This window comes from Lolium perenne, chromosome 5 (assembly GCF_019359855.2).
Source record: "Lolium perenne isolate Kyuss_39 chromosome 5, Kyuss_2.0, whole genome shotgun sequence".
NCBI classification, from domain to species: domain Eukaryota; kingdom Viridiplantae; phylum Streptophyta; class Magnoliopsida; order Poales; family Poaceae; genus Lolium; species Lolium perenne.
The window spans coordinates 108,608,966-108,635,788 of NC_067248.2; the positions used below are offsets into that span (position 1 = coordinate 108,608,966).

A 26,823-nucleotide genomic window follows, 5' to 3' on the forward strand; every position below is an offset into this window, starting at 1 on the left:
CGATGACCGAGTCATGGCTCACCGTCGACAGAGACTCGCAGAGGCATTCATCCTCCAGAACCTTTCCACTTGGGGCCTCGTGTGCCTAAGGCCGCCTTCTGCTTCCTCTTCTTCCTCACGCCGTCCGCGTCAAACTCCACGAGATCCTCTGCATCCTCCGCGGCATCCTCGTCTTCATCGTCCTCTTCGTCGCCGCCCTCTTTGTCATCATCGTCGTCGTCCCCCACCCCCTCGTACCCCCTCCTCCTCTTCCTCCTCCCTCCCGAACGAACCACCGGCGCCCTCGAAATCGAGCAGACCCCTGCGGCCAGTGAACTGGGCGCCGTCCACACCGGGGCCTGGCTGGCGCTAGGGCGCTGGGTCGTACGTTGGGGAGTAGAACACGCCATTGGGTTTGAAGCCGCCATGCGGCAGCGCATTGTCGTACCGCGGCGACAAGTTTGGTGTCACGCACCCAGGAGTCGCAGATGGGCCCTCGTTGAAGAAATCGGGTGTCGACGGGGACGCCACTCCCAGAATGTACGCGACGGCCGACGTACTCCATGGGCTCGCGTTGGAAGCAGCGATACATGCGGCCAGCGCGGCCTTCTGGTGTGCATGCATCGCCTCCGACTTCTTCTCCTGCTCCACCACCCGTCGTCCCCTCCGCTCCGCCATCGACAGCTTGCGCTGCAGGCAGTCTTGCTCCCACCTTTCGTCGGTCCAGCCTTCTGGCTTCTTCCTCGCCGTCGGCGCCTTCCGCGGCTTCGCAAAGGGCGCCTTCGGCCCTTTCGTTGCTGCCTCATTGCCCGACGACTTGGTGGCCGCTGTCTTGGCCATTTTTTTGGAGCCTGTCGGCGGCGCCATGGATGGGAGAGGGTAGCGGCGACGGGAGGGAGAGAGTATCAACGGCGGGAGGGAGAAATGAATCGGCAGGACAGGTAGTGAAATCTTTTGGGTGGGCAGAAATGAGCGACTGGAGGGCGGGTTTTGGCGGGAGAGATGTGATGTGGCGGGAGGGGGTGAAATTATTATGTGTGGTTGACGTGTCAGGCTCGCCACTCCCCGACTCGCTTCTCATTGTGTCTGGCGCGCCCGGACCGTCCCCTGTGGACCGGGGACGGGCTCGGAGCGCCGGACACCGTATTGGGCCGCGCCAGGCGGAATGAGGCTTTGGGGCGTGCGGCTAGGAACAAAAAATTGTCAGACGGGCCCCAAATACCTTTGGGGATGCTTTAGGGGATGCTCTAATGGTTATAGCAAATCCACAGCAACGTCACTTAATCAGGCATTCAGACCAGTTGCAGAGCTCGGGCTAATTTGCCTCCTATCGCTTACATGTATGACCAAGCTTAATATTGACGCTGCGGTATCTAGAACTGAAGCTTTTTTTTTTTGAAACCTAGAACTGAAGCTAATGGTGCAGCTGGTGCAATTTGCCGAGACAGCAATGTAGTTACATGGGAGCATCTGTGGTTGTTTTTGACGGGATTTCGGATCCCGCTAGCCTGGAACCTCTAGCTTGTAGCTTGTAGGTATGCTCTTGCCCTAGCTGAAAACCTCGCTCTACAAAAGTTACATGGATCCAGCAAGTCAGTCATCACTGACATCAAGGAAGGAACGATGGGGAAATATAGTTAAATCACTAGAGGAATTTCTGCTTTGGCCGAGAATTTCCAAGAGTGCGCCACATGTAAAATATAGTCCATGAAGAGCTTCCAACTTTGAAGCTCATAACCTAGCTAAGCATTTGTTATCACTTGGAGTAGGACGCCACATGTGAATTTTTGGTCTTCCTAATTCTATCTATATCCCTGTAAGCATTATGTTGAATCAACAGAGCTTGGTAGGTTGTCTAAACCAAACCGATATAAAATGTAGGGAGGCCTTCGGACATCCTAGATCCTATCTTTGTGCTTATGTTTGGAATCAAGTCATGGACCATTCAAACCAATGCATACAAAAGTTCCACGGGGACATGAAGATACTCCGGATGGATCTGGATAAGCAACTGCCAAAAGAAACAGTCTTCTTCTGGCTCTTATTACATGACAGAGTAAACACAAGAGACGTGCTACACAGGAAAGCCTTTTTTCTTCCTGATTACAAACACAGTCTTCTTCTGGCTCTTATTACGTGTCATGTGGCAGATTTGCCAGGCACTCTTCTTATTAGTTGTTCTTGTCCTAAAGTTCACTGGACCTGAATTAATCAAGCATCAATCCATCAACGCTGCTGCTCCTCAATTGAGCACCACCTACAGCACCGGCATCATCATCTTGGCAACCTGGAGGATCTGAGTAACATGAAACAATTCAAAAGAAGTCAGGTGTCTCTGCATCTTTGCAAGCAGTCCTTCGAGAATGAAACTACCTTGTTATCCATTGAGCAAGCTGGAAAAGATTACTAGCCCTTAAGCATGTACAGACCATAATCTGTAATCTTTCTTTTCTTTCTACATATGTTCGTACATATTTTATTTTAATATCTTTGCAGTAGCATACCCTCACACTGTTTCCCCTATAAATTGTTCTATTTATGTTCTCTCTCTCCGTCCAAATGAAGCAGATAAACCGCCCCATCAAATGTTATGATCAATGAACTATCTGTGACTGCATATACTTTCATTCTATCCAAATTAGTTGCTACTCCTAACTTATCAGAATATCCTGCCTGCAATTTTTAGTTGTGTTAATTTTTATTTGTCTCCCAGTGTCTGTCTACTGAAATTTTGAGCAATGGTGAAATGTTCTGTCCATTGTTGGATAACCCATGGCATTTGGTTCCTGGACTTGCAAGACAAGAGAGCAGCATGTAAAAAGAGGTCTGTCTACTGAGAGTGCTCCTTAATCATATTAATAACCCTGATGGACCCAGTTGCTGGTTTCGATTGTGAATGTTCAGAGGTTTCGGCTACAAACTCCAGTTCCTTTATGCAATTCTTTCTCACAAGTTCACGCCAAGCTATCAGTACTGATTATTTTCATTTATACCAAATTTTCAATTAGGTGTTATATACAGTGACCTGAGTTAGTCTCTGCATTTTCATAATAAGTATCACCTATTAATAATGGCAGCTACCTTCCAGAATCTACTGGTTAGCAAGTGGCAGTTCGACCGCAATAGGCTACCCATTGATCACCACAATAAGGAGCTTTACTTTGCAAATAACGCCTTATTGGAAAGGGGAAGTATGACTAGTAGCATAGACAGACATTTAAGGTTTTGATGTTGCATTGGCCACTGATTTCCATTTTTTGTTGGCCTACATTTCTTGATCCAGGAGGCTAATAAACAGAGGCTACGATCTATCAAATTTTGGGGGCCTAAATCCTGAAGGCCTAAATAAATTTATGCCACTTAGCTAGGTGGTACCTCATAATTGTCCTACAAACAGTGTGCTATTTGGCTCTTAACAGCATAGCCCACCTTGGCAACCTTGATGCTGAATTATATTCTTTTGATGGTTCTGAAGATGAAATTTCAGCAATATAGTAAGAACTGAGATTAGATGTGTAAACTAAGGAGAAATGAAAGGATTTGCAACTGGTATTGGTACTGTATATTTAGATTAGAATAAAGGAATAAATTTGGTATTTGGTTAGAAATTCAGTTGTGGTCTTGGGGCTCGCCAATCATTAAATGATCAGTCATTCTCGCTTCTTTTTTTGTAACTAAGCAAAAGTTCCTTTTTGGCGATGCAAAAGAGTGGATTGTTGAACCAGGCAGCTATATAATTGACACAGAATGGTATGCGTTATTTTAGAACCAGGGGCTAGATTGATCATTGTTAAAAAAATCTGGGAGTTGTGCCAATTTGGTTCCAGAATTCATTCTTCCGATCGAGGATGGTATCCTCCATGGAAGTACATGCATGCAACAGTGATGTACTTGCATTATTCACTTATTTCAGAAAATATTAATAATGTCACAAAAATAGCCATTCTTATCTTCTATGTTGGAGATGAATGGTGCTTGCATTGAGGTCTTACACTGTTTGTTAGCATCACTGGACCCCTGTAAGCACCTAGATTAGAAAGTTAGTGAAGTGTTTGCTTCAGGGCTGGCATATAGAATGCACTAGTACCTTCAATGTGTACTAGTGCACTAGGTCATGAAAAACGTGCCTGAAACCTGTGATTTTTTAAATCAATATATGGCGTGGCAATAATACGGGTTTAACGGTTCTTCAGTGGCTGAAGCAAGGGGCATATTGGGTGCACTAGCACCTTACCGCACTAGGTCCCTAGTTTATAAGAAATCCAGAAATAAAGCAAAAAATAATAACAACATTCATACAACATGTATATATGATGTCATTAATTTCTAGATCTGAATTCAACAACTCAAGTAATAAATAGAACAAATCCATCTGTCAAGAGTAACAGCAAGATGCTATTCAGTCCATATTTCAATTTGGTATATTCATATCCTGATATGTCTTTTTTGTTTATGATCTTGTAAAAAAAATTAGATGAAATGGTTTTGCAGACGAAAAGAGTGACACAGCTAACATCATCTTCTGATGTCAGTGCTCATATTGACAGATTGATGCGGGGTGGCCTTTGGACACCTCCTCACCAAGACCAACAAGTCCCCCAAGTGGACCAATGACACGGGCTCGAGCTAAAGCGATACATGTTAAGGTGAACTCGCTCCTCACTACCCTCGATCTCGATACCCCATTGGATGGAATGCTACCTCATGCCGACACACTTTGTGTTATTAGGTACATGGTGCGCCAAGACCCCGGAGAGGAGGACACACCGTGGTCAAGAGGAGAAGAGGAGCAGCTGGACGTGAAGATGGGCATGGAGCAAAACCCGACGTCGTCCGAAGCGCGCGAGGAGAAGAAGGAGGCCGGCCGGTCCAGGACCCGGTTGACCGGCCCCCAGACCGGGCCACCCGGTCCAAACCGGGATCCTGGCTTGTGCCAACCGGGCGCCATCCCGGGGCTCCGGAACCCCTCGCCGGTCGTCAGCCGGTCCCAGGCCCGGTTTGGACCGGATGCCCCGGTCCCAGGTCCGGTCTGACCGGGTGCCTAACCGGATCGCTCCACTTGACTCGACCGGACCCGCCCATGTCGACCACTTTTGTACTTGTTCGACCCATGTCGCCATGTAGACCTATATAACTGCCTGGAACGCCCCCTTTGACTCTTGAGACTAAATCTGAGCTTAAAACTACTTTTGAGCTTTGTCTCCCTAGGGTTAGATCCCCTTTGTAATCAAGGCTACTCTTGTTGAGGATTTGGATATTTGTGAGTGAGATTCAAGTGCCCCCACTCTCTCGCTCATCGGTCTCCGTCTCCAACACCAATCTCTCCTCTCGGAATTCTACCTCGTGTCTCTTCCGGGTGGATTCTATTGGCGTGGTCCATCGAACCACGAGGGTAAGATTTGATTGTATCGGGTTGGTGTGCGTGGGTTTGTTCTTCGTGTTCTTCATCCCCTCCCTCTTTTCCCCTCTGGATTTGGGTCAATCGCGAGATCGGGCCACAAACTAGGTCTTAGACCTCATCATATGGTATCAGCAGCTCTTGGTTACCGCGAATTTGACCCCCCACACACCCAATTTCGTCTCTAAAAAATTTCCCAAAAAATTCCCCAAAAATAGCCCTAAATTGCCTTTGGATGGATCTGCGATTTTGTTGAGTTTTGAGTGGTTTTGATCCGTGGATTTGGTGTTCCTAGTGTTGATCTACTATTTCCCCCACCTTTTAGCCCCCAATTCCTTCATTTCCTTTCCATTTGATCCTTTGGTTTTGGTTTGGGGACGAACAAGAGAGAGAAAACGAAGAACACGGCCAGCCGGTTCAGAAACCGGTTGACCGGACCCCCGACCGGACCAGCCGGCCCAGCAACCGGTCGACCGACCGACCGGGCCGTCCGGCCACAAACCCGGTCCGACCGGCCTACTGACCGGGCTCCCGATTTCGCCTTCGACTAACAACAGCACCACCACCACCACCACCACCATCACCACCATCGCAGGTATAACTTGCAGTACCCTTGTAGCCCTCTTCTTTTTGCGATCTATCCCACGAGCGAAGCTTTTCGAGTGTTGTGAAACATCGCACGAGTTCCCGACCGTGAGGGTGTGCGTTGTGTTGAGTAAAGCTCATAAGTAGAGCTCGGGGGTGGTCAGCAAAAGCGTAAGAGCATAGTGTGCTAGTGAAAAAAAGAGAAAAAGCGAAAAGAAAAGTGCAAGTGCCACCGATACAAAAGGAGTTGATAAGCTTTTAAGCAAACGTGAGAGATAGAGAAGAGAGACCTCGTGCGAATCTTGGTGTTTCATCTCTATGCAACCTAGCTTTGATCTCTTCTTGTGTTAGTGTGACACCGAGCACCCTTGCTAAGGGGTTCTTACGTTTTTTCGCTCGTTCCTTGGTCACACTAACCCCGCCCATCTCGTGTGTGAGTTCCACATCTTTTCCGTGTTTATAGTGATCTTCACTTTGACACTTGATTTTTGGACCTCACCCACTTTTAACAACATACTTAATTTTGGATTTCATCTTTTGGCTTTCCACCATTCTTGCCTACCACCATATTTGCTAGCTTTTGCGTGTGGCTTTGCGTGTGTACCCGATACATTTGGATTTGCCCTCGGTTCGGTTGATCGCCTCAATACCCTCACACCAAGGTAAGGGGTGCGAGGTAGTCTCCTTCCACTAACATACACAACATAGTTCTTGTCTTCATATCATGGATAGGAGCGGAGAAGAAGCAAGGGAGGATGGAGTCCTTCGCAACACCGAGAGGTTGGCCACCCAACACAATCTATGGGCACAACGCCAAGAGTTCAAGGAGCAACTCGCTTTGTTCGAGACACGCATCGACGAGCAATATGACGAGGTCGCCAACAACTTCACCATCGTCAATCAAGATATGACCCTACTTCGAGAAGCTACGGACAACTTGAATGGCCAAATGGCGGCCAATGATGCGAACATGGAGCGGCGCATGGATAGTCTCGAGCGCGCCATCAACAAGTTGGGTCGCCGACACCGACATCGCTCTACTTCCTCATCATCAAGCTCGACGCACGATTATTCCTCTCATGATCGTCATACTTCATCTAGCTCCAACTCAAGGCATGAAGACCATCATCGTCCTCATCGACATCATGATCGCCATGAAGACTCACGCTCAAACTCTAGACGTGGAGAGTTTCATCGCCATGCTCGTCCTCATGAACGTCCTCCGCAAGAAGAAGTACTACAACAAGCTCGCCATCAACATGATCGCCATGCCCACCATGGGCGTGACGACCAACCCCACGACAACGTCCTCCACAACATGGAACCGGCACCGCATCGTGAGCCATATGTTGATGCTCAAGACCAAGGTCATCAAGATCCACCGAGGCGTGATCTTCGGAATCATCCTCGCCACAACCAACATGGAAGAGGAGAACCGACAAATGCACAAGATGAGAGAGCCATCAATGAACGTCGTCAACAACCTCGCCAAGATCTTCGACAACACCATCATCGTGAACCAAGTGAAGCTAGTGTTCAACTTCAACACCAACCCAATGCTATGGTTGGCCGTGCAAGACCTCCACCACCTCAAGCCGCAAGACATGAAGTTTTCCGTCCTCGCCGAAGGAATTTGGAAGATGAAGAGAACATGTATGGAAAGCTCAAGTTCAACATGCCCAAGTTCAAGGGTGAAGACGATGCCGATGCCTACCTCTCATGGGCACTCAAGGTTGACAAGATTTTCCGCATCCACAACTACTCCGGTGCCAAGAAAGTGGCCATGGCGTCTCTTGAGTTTGAAGATTACGCCAACACTTGGTGGGAACAAGTAGTCACTCTAAGGGAAGAAAAGGGTGAGCCTCCAATTGATACTTGGGAAGAGATGAAGGAAGAGATGCAAGCTCGTTTTGTACCAACACACTACAAGACCGATCTCTTCAACAAACTCCAAAAGTTGAAGCAAGGCACCAAGATCGTTGAGGAGTTCTACAAGGAAATGGAGTTAACTATGATGCGAGCAAACATCCAAGAGTCCGAGAACCAAACGATTGCTAGGTTCTTCAATGGCCTCAATTACCCCATCAAGAGGATTGTGGAGTTCCAACAATACTCCAACATGGTTGAGTTGGTTCACCAAGCGTCCAAGGCCGAGCGCCAAGTGAATGAGGACATCAAGTACTCCAAGTCCAAGCAATACTTCGCCTCCAAGCTAGCTACACCCACTCCTACAACAAGTGTCAAGCCCTCCATTTCATCTACAACATCCAAGCAACCACCTATCCAAAGTCGCATGAAGCAAACGGTGACCTCCACCGCCTCCTCAAAGGCCTCTACGGGACCCTCCAATATCACTTGTTGCAAGTGTGGCACACAAGGCCACAAGTCCTTCGAGTGCAAGAATACCAAGGTCATGATCACTATGGAGAATGGCGACATAGAGACGCTAAGTGAAGGCGAATATGAAGCACTTGTACAAGCCGCCGTCGCCAATGAAGAAGATTATGAAGAAGAAAGTGGAGAAGACCCTCTCTTATGCATACACGACCCAAGCCCTTCACTTGTGGTCACAAGGGTGCTACCAACTCAACCCCAAGCTATGGAAGACCAAAGATGCAACATCTTCCAAACCCGTGCCGGTATTGGTGGCAAGTCAATCAAGGTCATCATCGACGGCGGAAGTTGCCACAACATAGCAAGCACCGAGTGGTGTGAGAAGCTCAACCTCACGCTTCGCAAGCATCCTCATCCATACCATGTCCAATGGTTAAGTGACAAGGGCAACGTCAACATACAACATACCGTCACCGTCAACTTCAAGATTGGCCCCTATGAGGATACTATTGAGTGTGACGTGGTGCCCATGACGGTGTGCCACATGTTGCTTGGCCGCCCGTGGCAATTTGACAAGAAGGCTATACACGACGGATACTCAAATGCATACACCTTCACGGTCAAGGATAAGAAGTTTGAGCTTCGCCCAATGACTCCTAGCCAAATCATCGCGGACAATGCGAAGGCTTTAGCGAGGGCACAACAACACAACCACCATAGTGAGTTAAGAGGAGAGGGAGCGACCCACCAAAAGGAGAGCGAGCGCCACAAGCCATACATGAGTGAGCGAAAGAGCGTCCTCCTAGCCACCAAAAGCGAGTGGAGAGAAGTGCAAGAAAACCCATCCACCACCTTGCACTATGTGCTCATTTGCAAGGGACCGTCTTTGGAGACTAACGACTTAACCAACATTCCTTCGTCTTTGTTGTCTCTTTTGAAGGAGTTTCAAGACGTCTTCCCCGACGAGCTACCTCATGGACTACCACCGCTTCGAGGCATCGAGCACCGCATCGACCTCATACCCGGCGCTCCCCTTCCAAACCGCGCCGCCTACCGCACCAACCCCGAAGATACGAAGGAGATTCAACGCCAAATTCAAGATCTCCTCGCTAAAGGGTACGTTCGAGAAAGCCTTAGCCCTTGTGCCGTTCCGGTGATTCTTGTTCCTAAACCGGATGAGACGCAACGAATGTGTATGGATTGTTGCCCCATCAACGTCATTACCGTTCGATACCGCCATCCCATCCCGCGTTTAGACGACATGCTTGATGAATTGAGTGGTGCCACCATTTTCTCTAAGATTGATTTGCGTAGTGGCTACCACCAAATTCGCATGGCCATTGGTGATGAATGGAAGACGGCATTCAAGACCAAACTTGGTCTATATGAATGGCTCGTCATGCCATTTGGTCTCTCAAATGCTCCATCGACTTTTATGCGTCTTATGAACCATATCTTGAGACCGCTCATTGGCAAGAGCGTGGTTGTTTACTTTGATGATATTCTCATTTATAGCAAAAATCTCGAGGACCATGTGCAACATGTGAGAGAGGTCTTATGCATCTTGCGCCACGAGAAGCTTTATGCCAATCTTCCTAAATGCACCTTTGCTCAAAACAAATTGGTTTTTCTTGGTTTTGTGGTTTCCGCCAATGGCATTGAAGTGGACTCTTCGAAGGTTGATGCCATACATAATTGGCCCACGCCTACTACCGTTGGGCAAGTTCGAAGTTTCCATGGACTCGCCGGTTTCTACCGCCGCTTTGTAAAAGATTTTAGTACCATTGCTTGCCCTTTGAATGAACTTACCAAAAAGAATGTCCCATTTGTGTGGGGCAAGGCCCAACAAAATGCTTTTGATGAGTTGAAGAAACGTCTTACCGAAGCTCCTCTTCTAGTTCTTCCAAACTTTGCAAAAACTTTTGAGATTGAATGTGATGCGAGTGGGCTCGGTATTGGTGGAGTCCTTATGCAAGATGGAAAACCCGTGGCATATTATAGTGAGAAGTTGGACGGCGCACGCCTCAACTATCCTATTTATGACAAGGAACTTTATGCTTTGGTTCGTGTTCTTGAAATTTGGCAACATTACCTTTGGCCAAAAGAGTTTGTTATCCATTCGGATCATGAGTCTTTGAAGTATTTGAAAAGTCAAACCAATTTGAACAAGAGACATGCTAAGTGGGTTGAGTTCATAGAGTCCTTCCCTTATGTTATCAAATACAAAAAGGGAAAGGAAAATGTGGTTGCGGATGCCCTTTCCCGCAAGAATAACCTTCTACTCACCCGCTTGGAGTTTCGCATTTTGGGTCTTGAAAAGATCAAAGAGCTATACACTTCCCACGTTTTCTTTGGACCCATTGTTGCAAAGTGTTCCGTTGAAAGAGGAATTGATGATTTCTATTTACATGATGGCTACTTGTTCAAAGCTAACAAAATTTGCATACCCGAGTCTTCTCTTTGTAAGTTGCTTTTGCAAGAGTCACATGGAGGTGGTCTCATGGGACACTTTGGACGAGAGAAGACATATGCCATGCTCTCAACCCACTACTATTGGCCAAAAATGTACCGCGACGTGGAACGCCTTTGCCGACGGTGTACAACATGCTTACAAGCTAAGTCCACTTCCAACCCTTATGGACTTTATACACCATTGCCTATTCCTTATGCTCCTTGGTCGGATATAAGCATGGACTTTGTACTAGGCTTACCACGAACAAAACATGGGCATGATTCAATCTTTGTGGTAGTAGATAGGTTCTCTAAAATGGCTCATTTCATACCATGTAAGAGCGATGATGCTTCACACATTGCTTCATTGTTTTTCAGGGAAGTGGTTCGCCTACACGGAATACCGGCAAGCATTGTGTCGGATCGAGACGTCAAGTTTATGAGTTATCTATGGAAGTCGCTCATGGCAAAGTTTGGAGTGAAACTCTTGTTCTCATCGTCCTCGCACCCTCAAACCGATGGACAAACGGAAGTGGTCAATCGAAGCCTCTCTACCCTACTACGAACACTAGTGAAGAAAAATTTGAAGTCATGGGAAGATTGCCTACCCCACGCGTAGTTCGCCTACAATCGAGCCAAGCACTCTACAACATCCCGGAGTCCCTTCATGATCGTCTATGGATTCAAACCTCCCACGGCACTCGACATCCTCCCACTACCTCTTCATGAAAGGACGAACATGGACTTCGACAAGCGCACCACCGCCATGAAGAAACTACATGAAGACACAAGAGCAACCATACAAGAGCATGTACTTCGCCAAGCTAACCGCCTCAACGCCAAGAAGAAGGAACGAGTGTTTGAAGAAGACCTCGTTTGGATTCACCTAAGGAAAGAAAGGTTCCCTCAAGAACGCAACTCCAAGCTCAAGCCAAGAGGAGATGGGCCTTTCAAGGTCCTCAAGCGCATCAACAACAACGCCTACGTCATCGACATACCAACCTCAAAGTACTTGGTGAGCAACACGTTCAACATCTCGGATCTCTCACCCTATCATGGAGATGAGGAGGAACAAGAGTCGAGGACGACTCTCTCCCAAGGGGGGGGGATGATGCGGGGTGGCCTTTGGACACCTCCTCATCAAGACCAACAAGTCCCCCAAGTGGACCAATGACACGGGCTCGAGCTAAAGCGATACATGTTAAGGTGAACTCGCTCCTCACTACCCTCGATCTCGATATTGGATGGAATGCTACCTCATGCCGACACACTTTGTGTTATTAGGTACGTGGTGCGCCAAGACCCCGGAGAGGAGGACACACCATGGTCAAGAGGAGAAGAGGAGCAGCTAGACGTGAAGATGGGCATGGAGCAAAACCCGACGTCGTCCGAAGCGCGCGAGGAGAAGAAGGAGGCCGGCCGGTCCAGGACCCGGTTGACCGGCCCCTAGACCGGGCCACCCGGTCCAAATCGGGATCCTGGCTTGTGCCAACCGGGCGCCATCCCGGGGCTCGGAACCCCTCGCCGGTCGTCAGCCGGTCCCAGGCCCGGTTTGGACCGGATGCCCCGGTCCCAGGTCCGGTCTGATCGGGTGCCTGACCGGATCGCTCCACTTGACTCGACCGGACCCGCCCAAGTCGACCACTTTTGTACTTGTTCGACCCATGTCGCCATGTAGACCTATATAAGTGCCTGGAACGCCCCCTTTGACTCTTGAGACTAAATCTGAGCTTAAAACTACTTTTGAGCTTTGTCTCCCTAGGGTTAGATCCCCTTTGTAATCAAGGCTACTCTTGTTGAGGATTTGGATATTTGTGAGTGAGATTAAAGTGCCCCCACTCTCTCTCGCTCATCGGTCTCCGTCTCCAACACCAATCTCTCCTCTCAGAATTCTACCTCGTGTCTCTTCCGGGTGGATTCTATTGGCGTGGTCCATCGAACCACGAGGGTAAGATTCGATTGTATCGGGTTGGTGTGCGTGGGTTTGTTCTTCGTGTTCTTCATCCCCTCCCTCTTTTCCCCTTTGGATTTGGGTCAATCGCGAGATCGGGCCACAAACTAGGTCTTAGACCTCATCACAGATGCTCCATACTATCAGGTAACGGAGTACTAAAAAATTTGTTACACAATCGTCTGAAACAGGGAAGAGAAATCTTTGGCAACACATCGGTTCTTTATTTTGCTGTATTGCTCTATTTTTTGTTGAACACACCAATTTATGAAGAACTATGTAAATCTTCCCATATTTAATTTTGTTGGTGGAAATTTGGGTTTCATGTTATTACCTGAACTCGGAACCATAAGACTATTTCTAGCATGATGTTTGACTAATTTTCCTCACCTGCTGCTGGTTTCAACAATCTCGTCGTCGTTCTCAGCAGTGGAACTCAAATCTTCAAGACTCATCCTCCATTCCACCAACTCATTCAAAAACCGCTTCACCTGATTGACAAAAACATCAGTGACTGTTTGACTGTACATTAGCATGAGGCTTAGTGTATTACCTCTAACGGGTTCTTCAGTGAGTATAGTGCTTTACTTTCCCTTGGTTCTTCTGAGATGAGAACTCCGAACCCAAGTTTTTTCTCACGGAGGACCTGTTGAGAGCAGCACAAGGGTGAAATTATCTTTTACTAAACCTTTAAGGAATATGAGAATTTATTTTCTAAAATGATTTTCTGATAGAACCTCACCTCAAAAGCATCTTCATCTGTGACATCATCTCCAAAATACATGGGTAGGACTTCTGACCTATCAAGACCAAGTTTGCCGAGTATGTGGTTGATTAAATACTTAACTGCAGTTCCCTTGTTCAATCCGGTCTGTGCACGGAGCTCTAAGACCTGCATAATTGAATAGACATACACAGCGATGAATATAGTAAGACACATTTAGATCAATGGTTAGTCAATTGAATCGCTTACCATATGACCGCGGGTCATTTCGAGCCCCTCGAAAGCAGCCTTTGCATCTTCAACAAGTTTCTCGACCAATGTCCAGTCCTATAGAAAAGATATGCAAAGGTCATACAAAGTTTTCTGGACTGAGGAAATTTCACATATAGTACCGAAAATTTGGTCAGTTCAGATATATCACTCAAAGTGTCACTTTCCAAATGTACCACTAAAATTATGCACTGGTCCAAATATGCCACCACCATCTGTTGAACGGGTGTTGCTTGTCTAACAGAACCAGAGGCTCGCAGGTTTTAAGACATATTGACAAAATATACCATTTGTACAATCTTCACTGGTCTACGGAATGCTGTTTGGAGAAGCACGCATTGATGAAATAATTGTGATGAGTGTGCTGTTCGGTGGCATCGAATGGATACGCGCTCTGGGAGCTATGGCGCTCGCGCGGGCGACAGTCCGTCGCAGGCGCTCGACCGCTCGTCGACCCGCGCCGCCCAACCCTAGCCTTAGGTTCCGTGCCCTCTAGCCTCCTACTACCCACACCCACCACCGCGCACGCCGTGTCGCTGCTAGCTGCGTTGCCGGGCGCCTCCGCCGTCCTCGCAACGGTAGGGGCACTGGTGGCTGGAGCTCCTGATACCGACGCCACCCCTCCGTGCTCGGCCTCCCCAACTGACGTCCCAGGCGATCCCGGCGGTGCAGCACCCGGGCTCGCGGCTGCTCCCGCGTCCAGAACTGCCGGCGTGCCGCGCCTCTCGCCAGGTGCGCGCTTCCTCGACTCGATTCTTTCTATGTTTCACTCTATGTTCGCGAATCCGATCGGTGGTTCGTGCGAGTATGTTCGATTCTGGATCACGCCTGCTAGTCTCTCCCCCCGGATAAACAAGTAATGTGTGGCCAATGCTCTGCTTCACGGCCTCGCCGGACTCCTTGGTTTGGAGCCAAGGCGGAGCTAGGTTTTCAGCTCTGGCGGCTTCGCCGGCCATCTGTGAGTTCATTCTCTCGTGTAAAACCTGTCGGCTCGGTAAGTCCATCTTCCTCCTGCACCGTGATGCCCGTGCAGCGGCGGCGGCGGTCGCTTCCCTCCCTTCGTGGCCGCCGTGCTGGGAGCTGGTGCCATATTACGGTGGCTAGGACGGTGGTCTCACGGCGAGAGGATCCTCCCTGCCTTCGGACAAAGTTTGCGTCGCGCATGCATGCGACGAGGTGGGCCCAGGAAACTCGGTGGTTTCCACCGACAGAACCTTGGACGTGGCATGCGACCGGTCAAACCCCACCGGTCCCGTGCCTGGCCCCACCACCACGCGTGGCCCGACGAACCCTCTTTGGGCATCTCTTGGTCGTCCCCTTTCCCCTGCATCCTCGTTCTCTCCCCCTTCTTCCCCAAATCGGCTCTGCCCCGAGCCCATCCCCTACCCTACGCGTACCTGCGAGCTTAGCCCTCATCCCGCGCCTCCACCCAACTTTTCAGAGCAGCAGCGCAGCAAGCTCGCCCGTGAGGTACTGTCCTGGCCTCCCTTGTTTTCTCCACCCTCACAAGGTCAGCGCATGCCCCCGTTGCCCGGCAGCGAGCGAATCCCGGAGGATGGCAGCACGGGCACGCTGCTCCGGGAACAGCGCTCCGACCGGTCCGTCGCCGACCCTCCTAGCCCAGATCCAAAACCTCCCTCTCCGCCGTCCTCCTATAAGGAAGCCCTCCTTTCTCCTCCACCACCGCACCACCGATCTGCAGCGCCGAAACGCCTCGTCTTCTCGCCGGTCAAGGGGAAGCGCCTGTGCTACCGGTGCCTCTCCGCCCATCAGTGCGTGGGGGACTGCCGGGATCCGCTTCGCTGCGCCGCGTGTGGTCGCATCGGCCACAAGAGAAGAGGATGTGAGTTGCCCCTACTAACCTTCTCCCCCTCTGCTCCTGACCTCTCTGCCATGGCTCACCCCTCTCCTCCCTCACCTAGGTTGTGCCGCTCCGTCGCCCGAACCTCACCGCCACCGTCCACCGGCCGTGCAGCGGCCGCGGTCACGCCGCTCGCTGCTGTCACTGGTCTCCGCCGCGGGTTCCTGACGCTCCACCAACATCGTACCCGCATGGTGCGGCTGATGCCCTGACCCCTGCCTCCAGCGGGCAGCATGCGGCGGATGCCAACCACCGCGGCCTGCCCACGTTTGCCCCGCTCCCCTTCCGCTCTTCCCCTGTGCCGGTCACCGCCACTCTGGCTCAAGCGCGGCAGGAGGTCGCGGAGGTGTTCCTGCCTCGCTCCGTTGGAGCAAGCTGCGAGAGGCGCTTCGCCTTTGCGAGTTTCGAGCCGGCCGCAGCCTCGCCGGGTTCCTCCTGCGACGTACCCTGGAGCAACGCGGCGGAAACCCGCACGGGGCTCTCGCCGCCAGTGACTACGGTGCGCTCCTGGTCGTCTTCGCCTCGGCAGAAGATCGGGAGGCCACGCTGTCCCATTTCCCCCTGGTGCTTGATAGCCACACCATTGCGCTGGAGAGGCCGGAAGATGGCTGCAACAGGGCGGCCTGGGCCTCGTCGCGCTTCGCCCTCCTGTCTACCACTAGCTTCCCACTGGAGCTTTGGGACGAGAACTCGATCCGCGCGGCGTTCTGCACCATTGGGAGCGTCTGCTGCATGGATCCTCTCTGTCTCAGAGAGCTGGACTACTCGGCGCTCCGCCTGGTGCTCAAGCTAGGGGTGTGCGGCGCCGTGCCTCCGGTGCTCCTCCTCCACGACGCCTACGCCAACAGCACCACTGAGGTGCGGGTGCGTGTTGTCCGCTCCTGGGCTGGAGAGGACGACGGCTCCTCCCCTCTCTGCATCCACTTCGACAACGACATCTGCGGCGCGCCTCTGCTTACACGATGATCGCCGCCCCTCACGGATGAGCGACATCGACGATGAGTCGGTTCGCGGTGACTCGCTGTCGCCGGTGCAGCCCGTACCGGCCCCTAGCTCTTCTGTCCTTGGTCTGTGGAGCCGCATCGTTGCTCGGCGCCAAGCCGATGCTGCGCGTGCTGTCGTATTGGACGCCGTGGACGGGATGTCGGCGGACTCCGCCGTCCCCCTTCCCGTGCCAAGCCTTGCTTCCGCGGTCGACCTCTGGGACCGCATTTTGGCCCGTCGCCTGGCCGGGCAGTACCCGCAGACTGGCTTGAACGACGACCAGGTAACATCCTCCCCAACCTCCCCTACCACTCCTTGCGCCACGCCCGCTCTCAAACCCTCTCCTCTCCTCCTGCAGTGGTACGACACCTTGCAGGTCCCTGCCACTCCCCTGGTACCTGAGTCCAGCGACGTGGAGGCTTCTGCCCCCGCCCCTCCTGCGCTTGCAGTGGACGCTGGGTCGGTGCGCAGCGACGCCGCTCCTGCCCTGCCCCTCGACGGCGTAGAGAACGTCGACAACGCCCCTGCCCTGCCCATTGACGGTGGCGTGGACGAGCACGAGGATTCCGCGCGCAAGCAGCGCGTATGCAGGAAGAGGGCGGTGGATTCGGCGTTCAAGGCGCGGCGCAGCTCCGCCTCGCGGCCAAGGAGGATCCCATGTTCGTCAGCAAGGCCAAGGCGATGAAGGCGTCGCGCTTCGACCTCACCGGCGGCTAGCCCCGTCTCCGTTCTGCTGCGGAGGCGACGGGTTTCGCCTCCTCCGCCCCTGGCCCTATCCCCGTGCCGAGGCTCAAAGCCCTGGCCGTCGCATGCGGTGTCGACCCCGATGCCATCGAGGACGTGCCGACGGTGTCTTCGGCGTCTCCATGAAGCACACCCCCGCCGTGGACGTGACGAGCGCTGGCGGCGTTCCTTCGGAATGCTTGTCGGCATGCTGTCGGCGTCATCGCTCCCAGATGATGGGAGCCTCTGTGTGTCCTGCTGCTCAAGCTCCTGTAGTCGTGTCGCTGGGCTGCTGGGGTCGTGTAACCGGCCTGTTTTTTCTTGTTTTCCCTTAAGGATCGTTTGGCCCTTAAGCCCTCTAGAGCAGCTTGCCCCCTTTTTTGTAACTTTCCTTGGTGCCTCCAGTGCTTACCAATGAATGGAACCCTCTATTATTCGATTTGCTCGTGGAACGTCCGTGGGCTTGGCGATCCTACCAAGTGTGATTCTGTGCGGGCTGACCTCTCTCTCTCTCTCTCTCTCTAAACCCCATCTCCTGGGCCTCCAGGAATCGAAACTAGGCCTTTTTTCTGCTGCGAAAGTCGCGACTTTCCTGCCTCCCAATGTTAGATCTTTCCAAGTGGTACATTTTGTCGGCGCTTCGGGTGGCCTAGTGTCTGTCTGGAACCCCAACGTTTTCTCCCTGGTTGCGACCTACCCGTCCCAGCGCGTCCTGTCCCTCGATCTTTCCCATAGCGACGACGACTCGACTATTCGCTTCACCAATGTCTATGCCCCCTGCGAGCATCAAGCTAAGGCTGCCTTCCTCGACCACCTCCTGACCAACAAACCCGCAGATGGTGTCCCCTGGATCATTGCTGGCGACTTTAATCTTACCCGTGACCCAGCTGACCGTAACAACGACAATTTCTCTGCCCCGAAGGTGGAGCTCTTTAACGATGCGATCAACGACCTTGGCCTCATTGAGCTTCCCTTTCGGGACAGGCTGTATACGTGGTCTAATAAGCGGGTCGTGCCTACTCTTGTCCGCCTCGACCGTGTTTTCATTAACCAGGCTTGGAATGACCGTTACCCCTCCTCCTCCCTCTCGTCTGCAACTCGGGACACCTCTGACCATGTCCCCCTTGTTGTCAAGGTGTCCTCCCTCACCCCGCGGTGTGGCCTATTCAGGTATGAACCTTCATAGGGCTTTCATGAGCGTTTTCGTGCCTCAATTGCCTCATCCTGGTGCTCCACCTTCCGGGTGGATCCCATTGCTAGAATTGTGGCTCGGTTCCGTCTCTGTAGGTCGACTTGTAAGAAGTGGACTAAAAAAATTCCCCCCTCCGCGCAAAGGGAGATGGACTGTCGGCTCCTTATCAACCTCTTGGATCTGCTCGAAGAGGGGCGACCATTATCCGTTTACGAAAACAACCTTCGGGCCCTCACCGTTGACGCCCTTCAACTTTCAATTCGTGAACGCTCTCTCTATTGGAGGGCTCGAGCAAAAATTCGCTACGCCCTCGAGGGGGATGAGAACACCAAGTTTTTCCACGCTTCTGCGACTTGCAGACTCCGTCGAAACTCCATCCCATCCCTGGTTGTTGATGGTGTAAATACCTCTAATCATCAGGGGAAAGCGGCCATCCTCAAAGACTTTTTCTCGGATCTCCTTGGGTCTGTTTCCCATACAACGTGGGCTTTCGGCCTAGACTCTCTTTACCCAGCCGCCAACCCGATGGATGCCACCTTGAGCGCGCCCTTCACCCCTGCGGAGATTAAGAATGCTTTTACAAGCATGAACAAGCTTGCCAGCCCTGGGCCCGACGGTTTTGGACCAGCTTTCTTCTCCTCCTTCTAGGAGCTGGTGTCCGCGGACGTCATGGCTGTTTTCTCCTCCTTCTATGACGGCACCATTGACCTCTCCAGAATTAACAGAGCCTTTGTGGTGCTCCTCCCCAAGACGGAGACTGCCAGCCACCCGTCCCAGTTTCGCCCCTTCTCCCTTCAAAACTACATCATGAAAGCTATCACCAAGGTCCTCACGACGAAACTCCAGCTGGTCATTCACTCCCTGGTTGATGCGGACCAAACGGGTTTCCTTTCTGGCAGACGCATCTCGGAAAACATCGTCTACGCTGCGGATTTGCTTAGAGTTTGCCATACTAGAAAATTGACTTTCAGAAGGCGTTGACACCGTAAACTGGGCTAGCCTTCTTGCGATTCTCCGAGCCCGCGGGTTTGACAAACGTTGGTGCCTCTGGATGGAACGGATTCTCCAGACAGGGCACACGGCTATCCTTCTCAATGGCGTTCCTAGGGTCTGGATCCGTTGTCGGAACGGCCTACGGCAAGGGGACCCCCTCTCCCCATACTTGTTTATCATTGTTGTGGATGTTCTGCAGCGTATGATTCGGGAAGCTTGGTGTGGTGGTGCTTTGATGCACCCAATCTCCCCCGCTACCCCCTGTCCGGTCCTCCAATACGCCGATGATACCCTCATCCTCTGCAAGGCTGAACCTGGCGCAGCCTCCTGCCTTAAGAAAGTTCTTGACGATTTTGCGGCTGCCACAGGACTTGCTATTAATTTTCATAAGTCCTGCTTCATCCCAATCAATGTCGCCCCTGATAGCGGTGCTGCTATGGCTGCTGAGCTGGGGTGTCCGATCTCCTCCTTCCCCCAGCCGTATCTGGGGCTTCCTCTCTCGCCTACAAAGCTCCCTGCCTCGACCTATGCTCCTCTTATCCAATCCTTCAACCGTCGTCTTTCAGGTTGGCGTGCTCAGTTGTTGTCCTCCGGGGGGAGGCTAGCCTTGTGTAATGCAGTCTTGAATAACCTCGCTACTTACTACATGTGTTCGTTTTTGCTTCCACGGGGTGTGCTAGAAAGTATTGACAAGAGGCGTCGCGCTTTTTTCTGGACCGGGAAAGACTCGTGTTCTGGTGCTCGCTGTCTAAGGGATAAAGTTGTGTTGTCTAAGCAGGAGGGTGGTTTCGACATCAAGGATCTCCACCGGCAGAACAGGTGTTTGCTGCTCAACTTTGTCCACCAACTACACCGCCCTGATCCCCTTCCCTGGAAAAGCTGGTTTTTCTCACACAGGTCGGGACTTGGGGGAGCTTTCCAGTTCCCCCTCGTTCCTGGAGCGGATCGTCGCAGAGTGTCTCCCACTCTACCGAGCCGTCACGCGGGTGACGGTGGTCTCTGGCTGCTCCACCTCCTTTGGCACGACAGGTGGCTACCCGGGGGGCCGCTGGCGACGCGGTTCCCTGCTCTGTACTCCCACTGTACCCGTGGTCACCCGTTTCGGCATCGACTTGCGGCCCCGCCTAACTTCGGCTGTGGAGGAGGAGCTCTCCGTGGCTCTCCGGCACGCGCACAGCGTCACGCTCCGGGACGGACCGGACCTGAGGTGCATGGACTCCCCCTCGGCTCCACGCTTCTGCACCCAGCAGGCATATCGCTTGCTTTCGCCGGTGCACCCGCTAGACTCTTCGTCCAGTATCTCATAGGCCCTGCGTCTCCCTTCGAAGGTGAAGCTGTTCGCCAACCTCGCCGACATCGACCGTCTGAGTTCTCGCGCCAACCTCTTCGCCAAGAGTTGTGCGCCGTCTGCGGGGTGTGCAGCCTGCCCCTCGGTGGAGACTGCTAGGCACTTATTCTTCGACTGCCCCGTCTCAGCGAGGATTTGGAGACGGCTGGATGTCCCAATCCCAGCTGATCGGTTTTCTGTCTGGGACCTGCCGGCCCCTGTCCCCCTCGCGTTGGATATTTGGCGGGCTGGCGTCGCGGTGATCCTCTGGAGCATCTGGAAAGCGCGCAATGATCTGGTGTTCAACGCCAAGAGCTCTACCTCGACTCTGCTTCTTAGGCGGGCTTGCGATGACCTCTCACTTTGGCGATGGCGGTATCGGGTGGTTGACCGTCCCATGATAGACTTGCTTCGATCTTTATCCTCTCCCGCTTGTGGGATAGCTAGGATGATCACCCACTCCTCTCTCTCCCCCTGTACCTCCCCTTGTGTACATATAGATCGGCTCCTTGGCCTTTTCGAGTAATGGAATAACAAGCGGTGGGGATTCCCCCCCCCCCCCCCCGTCAAACTCGAACAAAAAATTTGTGATGGCATGCTGAAATGAGGAGTTATGCATAAGAAATTTCCGTGTGATCACTCGGATTGTATGCTAAGATGAGAAGTTTTGCTGCACAATTCTCTCCAGATATGCATAAAGAGTGAGTGAGATATTGCTACAGAAAAAGATTTGGGAGTTAATATTATTGGGGATCTGCCAACAGGCCCAACACGGAGCCTCCCAATGCCCAGAAATTTTTTTGGGAGCCTCACAAGAACTGGTTATTTGGGAGTTCAGTTTTGGTGATCTGCTATAGATGCTCCTATGTGGCTAAAATGTGCTTTAAGTATCATACTCAAATTACGCGAGATTATTCACCTATTGTAATATGTTTTAACTTTATTTTAGAGAAAACACAAAAGCTATGTGTGTCTCAGTGAATTGATAAAAAAGAAAATTATGCACAAGCCCAATAGAGGACTACAGCTGAGATTAGAACACGACACCCATAAGAATTAGGTACCATGGGGACTAGACTCGCAAGCCCCTTGTCGCCCTCTGTTGCCCAATCCCTCTGTAAGACGGCCCCTCCTTGAAGCCGGCTACGACCTGACGAAGAACTTCACCCCGGGTGGCGCCCAGTACTCCCAGTTCAGCTTTCAAGTGGTTGATTGTATTTATCCTTCGAAAAGGACCATGTAGCAAGACTTGGAAGAGTACTGGTCGTCAGGCATCCAGCGCCAAAGGAGGACATTCGGCACTACACCAAGGTGCACATTCCTAACCTAACTCCAGAGCACCACGTATTGCCACATGGTAAGCAGGCTTAAGGCACTACGGATATCTAAGATCCAACATCGCTCCAGGATGGCCTTATGCGCTATTACGAGCACAAGTGGAGATGACCTCCATTAGAGCGGGTGCCATTCGGGGACTGTAAAACCATCCAACCACCGGTCCTCCCAAAAGAGGGTGGACGCGCCAGTCACTAAGCACTGTGGTGGTGGATCAGGCAAACACATGTCGCTTATTCCTTGTGAATCGCATCTCCAAGCCCCTCCAAGGATGAAGCAGGTCAGACGCATCCTCCACAGCCAATGAACCAGAAGGCTCGTTGACACATGACCATGGTCCGGGACACCCAAACAACCAAACCGGAGGAATCGGCAAACCCTGACCCAGTTGACATGGCTAACATGGAAGTGTCCACCCTGGCATCGGCTCTCCTAGCCCAAGAAAATCCTTGGACAATCTTATCCTCCAGCCTCCAGCCGTCTGGCTTTCTTGTTCAATCTGAGGACCAACAGATGGTGCAGGGGGGTGGCCATCAGACTGACTTGACCAGCCTGAGCCGTCCGGCATTTGACATCATGCGGACCCTCCAAGTGGGCATGCGGTCTGCGATGCTATCAACCAAAGGGTTGAAAGCCTCGCTAGAAGACTTCCGGGTCCCCAGTAGAACCACCAGGTGTTTCACCGGAAAGAGGGCGCCATGCAAACAAGTTAATTTGCGAACTCTTTTCGAAACAGGGTTATTTTGTACTGAATTTGCAAGAATATATGTTAGTTCTGTCGTTTTTGCCTGGAGAAGGAGACCTTCTCGAGAAACCGATGACCCCCCACTTAGCGCTTTCTACCTCACCATGGACCCCTCCGTCCATCTTGTCTCCTCACCAAGCCCTAGAGATGCTCCGCCGGTCGGTGCAACCTGTGCATCAGCAGCGGCCAGCCATGGTACGCGCTGACACCGCCATTGTATTTCATTTTCCTTTACCACTTCTCTTTCTCCACTTTTGATTTCATTATATTTTTGCGATTTTACAGCTGCCACGATGGTCAACTAGCGTAAGTGACATATTTGGAGCCAGAGCAGAATTCGAGTATACTATTTTGAACTGGGATCTTTTGAGTGATATGTCTGGAGCTAATAAATAAACTGAGGGTCTTCAATTTTATCTTCAAACTAACAAAGACACGAGAATAATTAGGCTTTATATTAAAATATACCTTTTGGTCAACATTTCGGAAATGCAGCGAAACAGCGTACTTGTTGTTCTCCACTATCGCGCCCTCAATTTTGCTGCTGCCATCTTCTAGATAGTGAGTTGCCTGTTGTGCAAATAATTGTTAGCCTTTATGTACTATGCAATTACTTATAATATTCCAACATGTTAGTTCTAAAAACTGATATAAATGGTTCATACCGCAGTTACCCTCTGTTCATGGATCCCTACAGGCGCGTAGGACGGTACAGGTTCACCGCTCTGCAATTAGCACATTTTACAAGAATGAGAAAAAGCTCCACTAGCAAAGAACGGTCATGCACCAGGCTGAGTTAGAAAAAACTGCATGTTTCTAGGCGCACCCGGAAACCCTCCCCACATCCCCTCGCCCTGAGCCACTTCGGCTCCGGTGCCCACCCCACCTCGCCATCGGCCACTCCGGTGACGGCGCCCCACCCTCCCATGGCCTCTCCTTCCCCCTCCTGCAACCCCTCCTATGGCGACAGCGGTGTTAGAATAGGCTTGTGTTTCCGGGAGTGAGTCGCCGGGAGGTTGTTCTCGGGTGACTCATGTTTTCTCTCTCCAGGAGGTTGTTCCCGGAATAAAGTCCCCGGCAACACCCCTCCCAGGAAGTCACCTGAGGAGTCTTGTCGGCTGTACGCATGTACATGTTAGGTAGACTAGGACGACATGCACAGTGGTAGGACGCTTTCAAGCTAACCAAGAGTGGTCAGCGGCGTGACAGACGTCATGGACCCATCACATCAGTCCGATGTGATGTTACTTTTTGGCTTTGTAGTCTCTTGAGTCCCTATATAAAGGGCAACTGATGAGGGACAGTAGATAAAATAAAATAAAAATAAAACAGAAGTAAGATTCAACTAGCTTCTACACACTTCTACTATATTCTAGGTAATATGGTACTCTAGTTATGTGTGTTGTAGTGGTTTCCAGAGTATTATAGTATAAGTTGTAACTAGGATATTAGTAGATCTTTCCCTAGTGTTCTCTAGAACACTCTAGTTGTAAGTAGAGCTAAGTAGTGAAGGCTCATGCAGCCTATAAATAGAGGTCCAACCTCTACCTATGTAAGGGGATTATGTACCCACTACCTATCAATAAAGAGAACTTTGTGTGTTCTTGTTTTAGATCTTGGATTAGATCCTGTGTGTTGAGAGTTTTGGACTGAACTCTTGACAGCCCCCACCCCTAAGTGATATCTATCTAGCACAACACGTTGAAATGGTTCCTTCAACATTTGTGCTATCCACGTTATAGCAACACGGTGGAGTTGTTCCTCCACAACATTGTGCTGCTTCAGCAACTTAGTAATGTGAAAAGTATGGCAAACCATTCACTTGGTCACCCTTACTCTCTTCCTCGTTTCATACCCGGAACGGGAGATCTACTTTGGGGCCAACAATTGGTATTAGAACCTATGTTTGTGAGAGATCGGTGGATGGGGTGACCGGCGGCAAGGCTAGAATGACACCGGGAGCTTGCTGGTAATCCAGCGGGTGATCAGGAAAACCAGTGGTTCGTGACCGATGTTGAATCGCACGAACTACACAGATTTGGCCCTCCTCATGCAGGTCATGCTGGAGACGTGTCAGCTTAGGGTCGCCGTCAACGACGGCATGCAGGAGCGCGAGGTGGACCGCACGGCCATGGAGTGCCTGCTGTGGTCTTTCCAGCCGGATATGGTCTCCACCCTTGCTGTGAAGGAAAGGACGAACGATGCTTGGGAGGCGATGAAGCTAGGGTAACTCGGGTGCAAAATGTGAATGCGGCGGGGCTGAAGAAGCAACTCGAGGCCATCAATTCGGCGACAACGAGTAAATCGACGACTTCGTCATGTGCCTTTCGTCACTCGTGTCACACCTAGGTGTGCTCGGCGTGAAGATCAGCGAGTTGAACGCCATTCATAAGTTCCTCTTAGTTGTTCCTAAGAAATTCTCACAGATGGCATAGTCCATCGAGACTCTGGTCGACCTCGACACTCTCTCGAGCTCATTGGCCGGCTCAAGGCAGCCGAGGAGCCACATGAGCAGGAGGAGCCGGAGGCCAAGCATGCCGCCAAGTTACTCCTCTTTGAGGAGGAGTGCTCGCACGGCTGAGCCTGCGAGATGGAGGCGCATCGTCCAGCCAAGCCGGACGCGCAGGCGCATCGTCTAGCCAAGCCGTCACGGCAAAGGATCCCCGGGTGGGTGAGGCATCGGGAACTATGAAACGTCGAAAGACATGTGTTGGTACTTGTCTCGATCGGTGGTTGAGTCAGTGACTTGACCGACGGTGGAATCAAAGGGCGAGCCGGACCCTCCGAAGGACCCCTCCTAGATCTAGGATTTGCAAACTCAAGAGGATTCGGAGCCACCTCAGCTCACATATTCGGAGGCGACACGAGAGCAGAGGCCCTTGCAACTGGCAACATAGACTCGTGAGGCCTTTGAACCTAGCCAACGGGTAATGAAGCCGGCTGCCTCGGATTCAATCCTCTTCCTGGTGGAGGAGAAGGCGTAGGTCAACCTAGCGCAAGAGGGGAACACCAAGTGGGCCGTCTGGTACCTCGCCTCGGGCGTCACCAATCACATGACTGGTGACCTCGCCGCGTTTGCAGATCGCGACACAAGCATCGCACCATCAAGTTCGGAGACGGATCCAACGTCGACATCTGTGGGCACGGGCCGGTGTTGTTCATATGCAAGTCAAGCGAGCACCGGTCCATCACCGGGGTGTACTACATACGCACATCATCAGTCTAGCCAGTTCGACGCGAAGGGCTGCCACGTGTTGATCGAGGATGGATTCCTCTGCGTGCGAAACAGGCAGCCGGTGTGTTTGGACATACACACTGGTGCCGACTCGGCATGGACTTGGCAAGCCCGGTTCGAGCGATTCAACTTCGCTAGCTTGTGCCGAGTGGCAAAAGGTGAAATGGTGTGTGGTCTTCCCCTTGTGGAGCACGTGAACCAGCTCTGCGATGCCTGCCTAGCAGTGATGCATGCCTAGCAGGGAAGCAGCAGCGACCCTCGTTCGCGCAGCAGGCTCGATACCAGGCAAAGGAGCGACTTGAGCTGTTCCACGGGGACCTTTGCGGGCCGATCACCTCGGCAATCCCAAGCAGGAAGAGGTACCTCCTTCTCCTAGTCGACCACGGTACATCTGGCTCGCCCTTCCCGCAGCGAAGGACGAGGCCGTAACCGCCATCATCCGATTCCAGAAGGGGGTGGAGGCAGAGTCTAGCTGCAAGCTGCGGACTCTACAACCGGATTGCGGAGGCGATTTCACCTCCGCCTCCTTCATGGTGTAATGCACGGGACTCGGAGTGGAGCATCACCTAATGGCTCTGTACTCATTGTAGCAGAACGGCGGTGTCGAGCAGCGCAACCAGACGATTGTGGGCATGGCCCGTAGTCTCAAGAAGGTCAAGAGAGTCCGTGTGAGTTCTGGGTCAGGCGGTGTTGCCGGCTATGTTCATCTTGAACCGGTCGCCAACTAAGAGCGTGG

General features: G+C 51.7%; 1 protein-coding gene across 9 annotated transcripts in view; it reads right to left on the reverse strand.

Moving 5' to 3' along the window:
* Positions 1-1,759: 1,759 nt before the first annotated feature.
* Positions 1,760-26,823, reverse strand: part of LOC127299596 (uncharacterized) — a 58,926-nt gene continuing 33,862 nt past the window's right edge. For 7 of the 9 annotated variants that reach the window (XM_051329579.2, XM_051329583.2, XM_051329581.2 and 4 more), the window contains 7 exons: positions 23,518-23,577; positions 23,321-23,422; positions 13,672-13,749; positions 13,441-13,590; positions 13,252-13,344; positions 13,089-13,189; positions 1,760-2,275 (listed from right to left, as the gene is read on the reverse strand). In XM_051329579.2, coding sequence (XP_051185539.1) covers positions 2,254-2,275; positions 13,089-13,189; positions 13,252-13,344; positions 13,441-13,590; positions 13,672-13,749; positions 23,321-23,422; positions 23,518-23,577 — 606 coding nt within the window. In that variant the 3' untranslated portion in view covers positions 1,760-2,253. The remainder of the gene's footprint in view (positions 2,276-13,088; positions 13,190-13,251; positions 13,345-13,440; positions 13,591-13,671; positions 13,750-23,320; positions 23,423-23,517; positions 23,578-26,823) is intronic. The other 2 variants (XM_051329584.2, XM_051329585.2) reach the window with 2 other exon arrangements.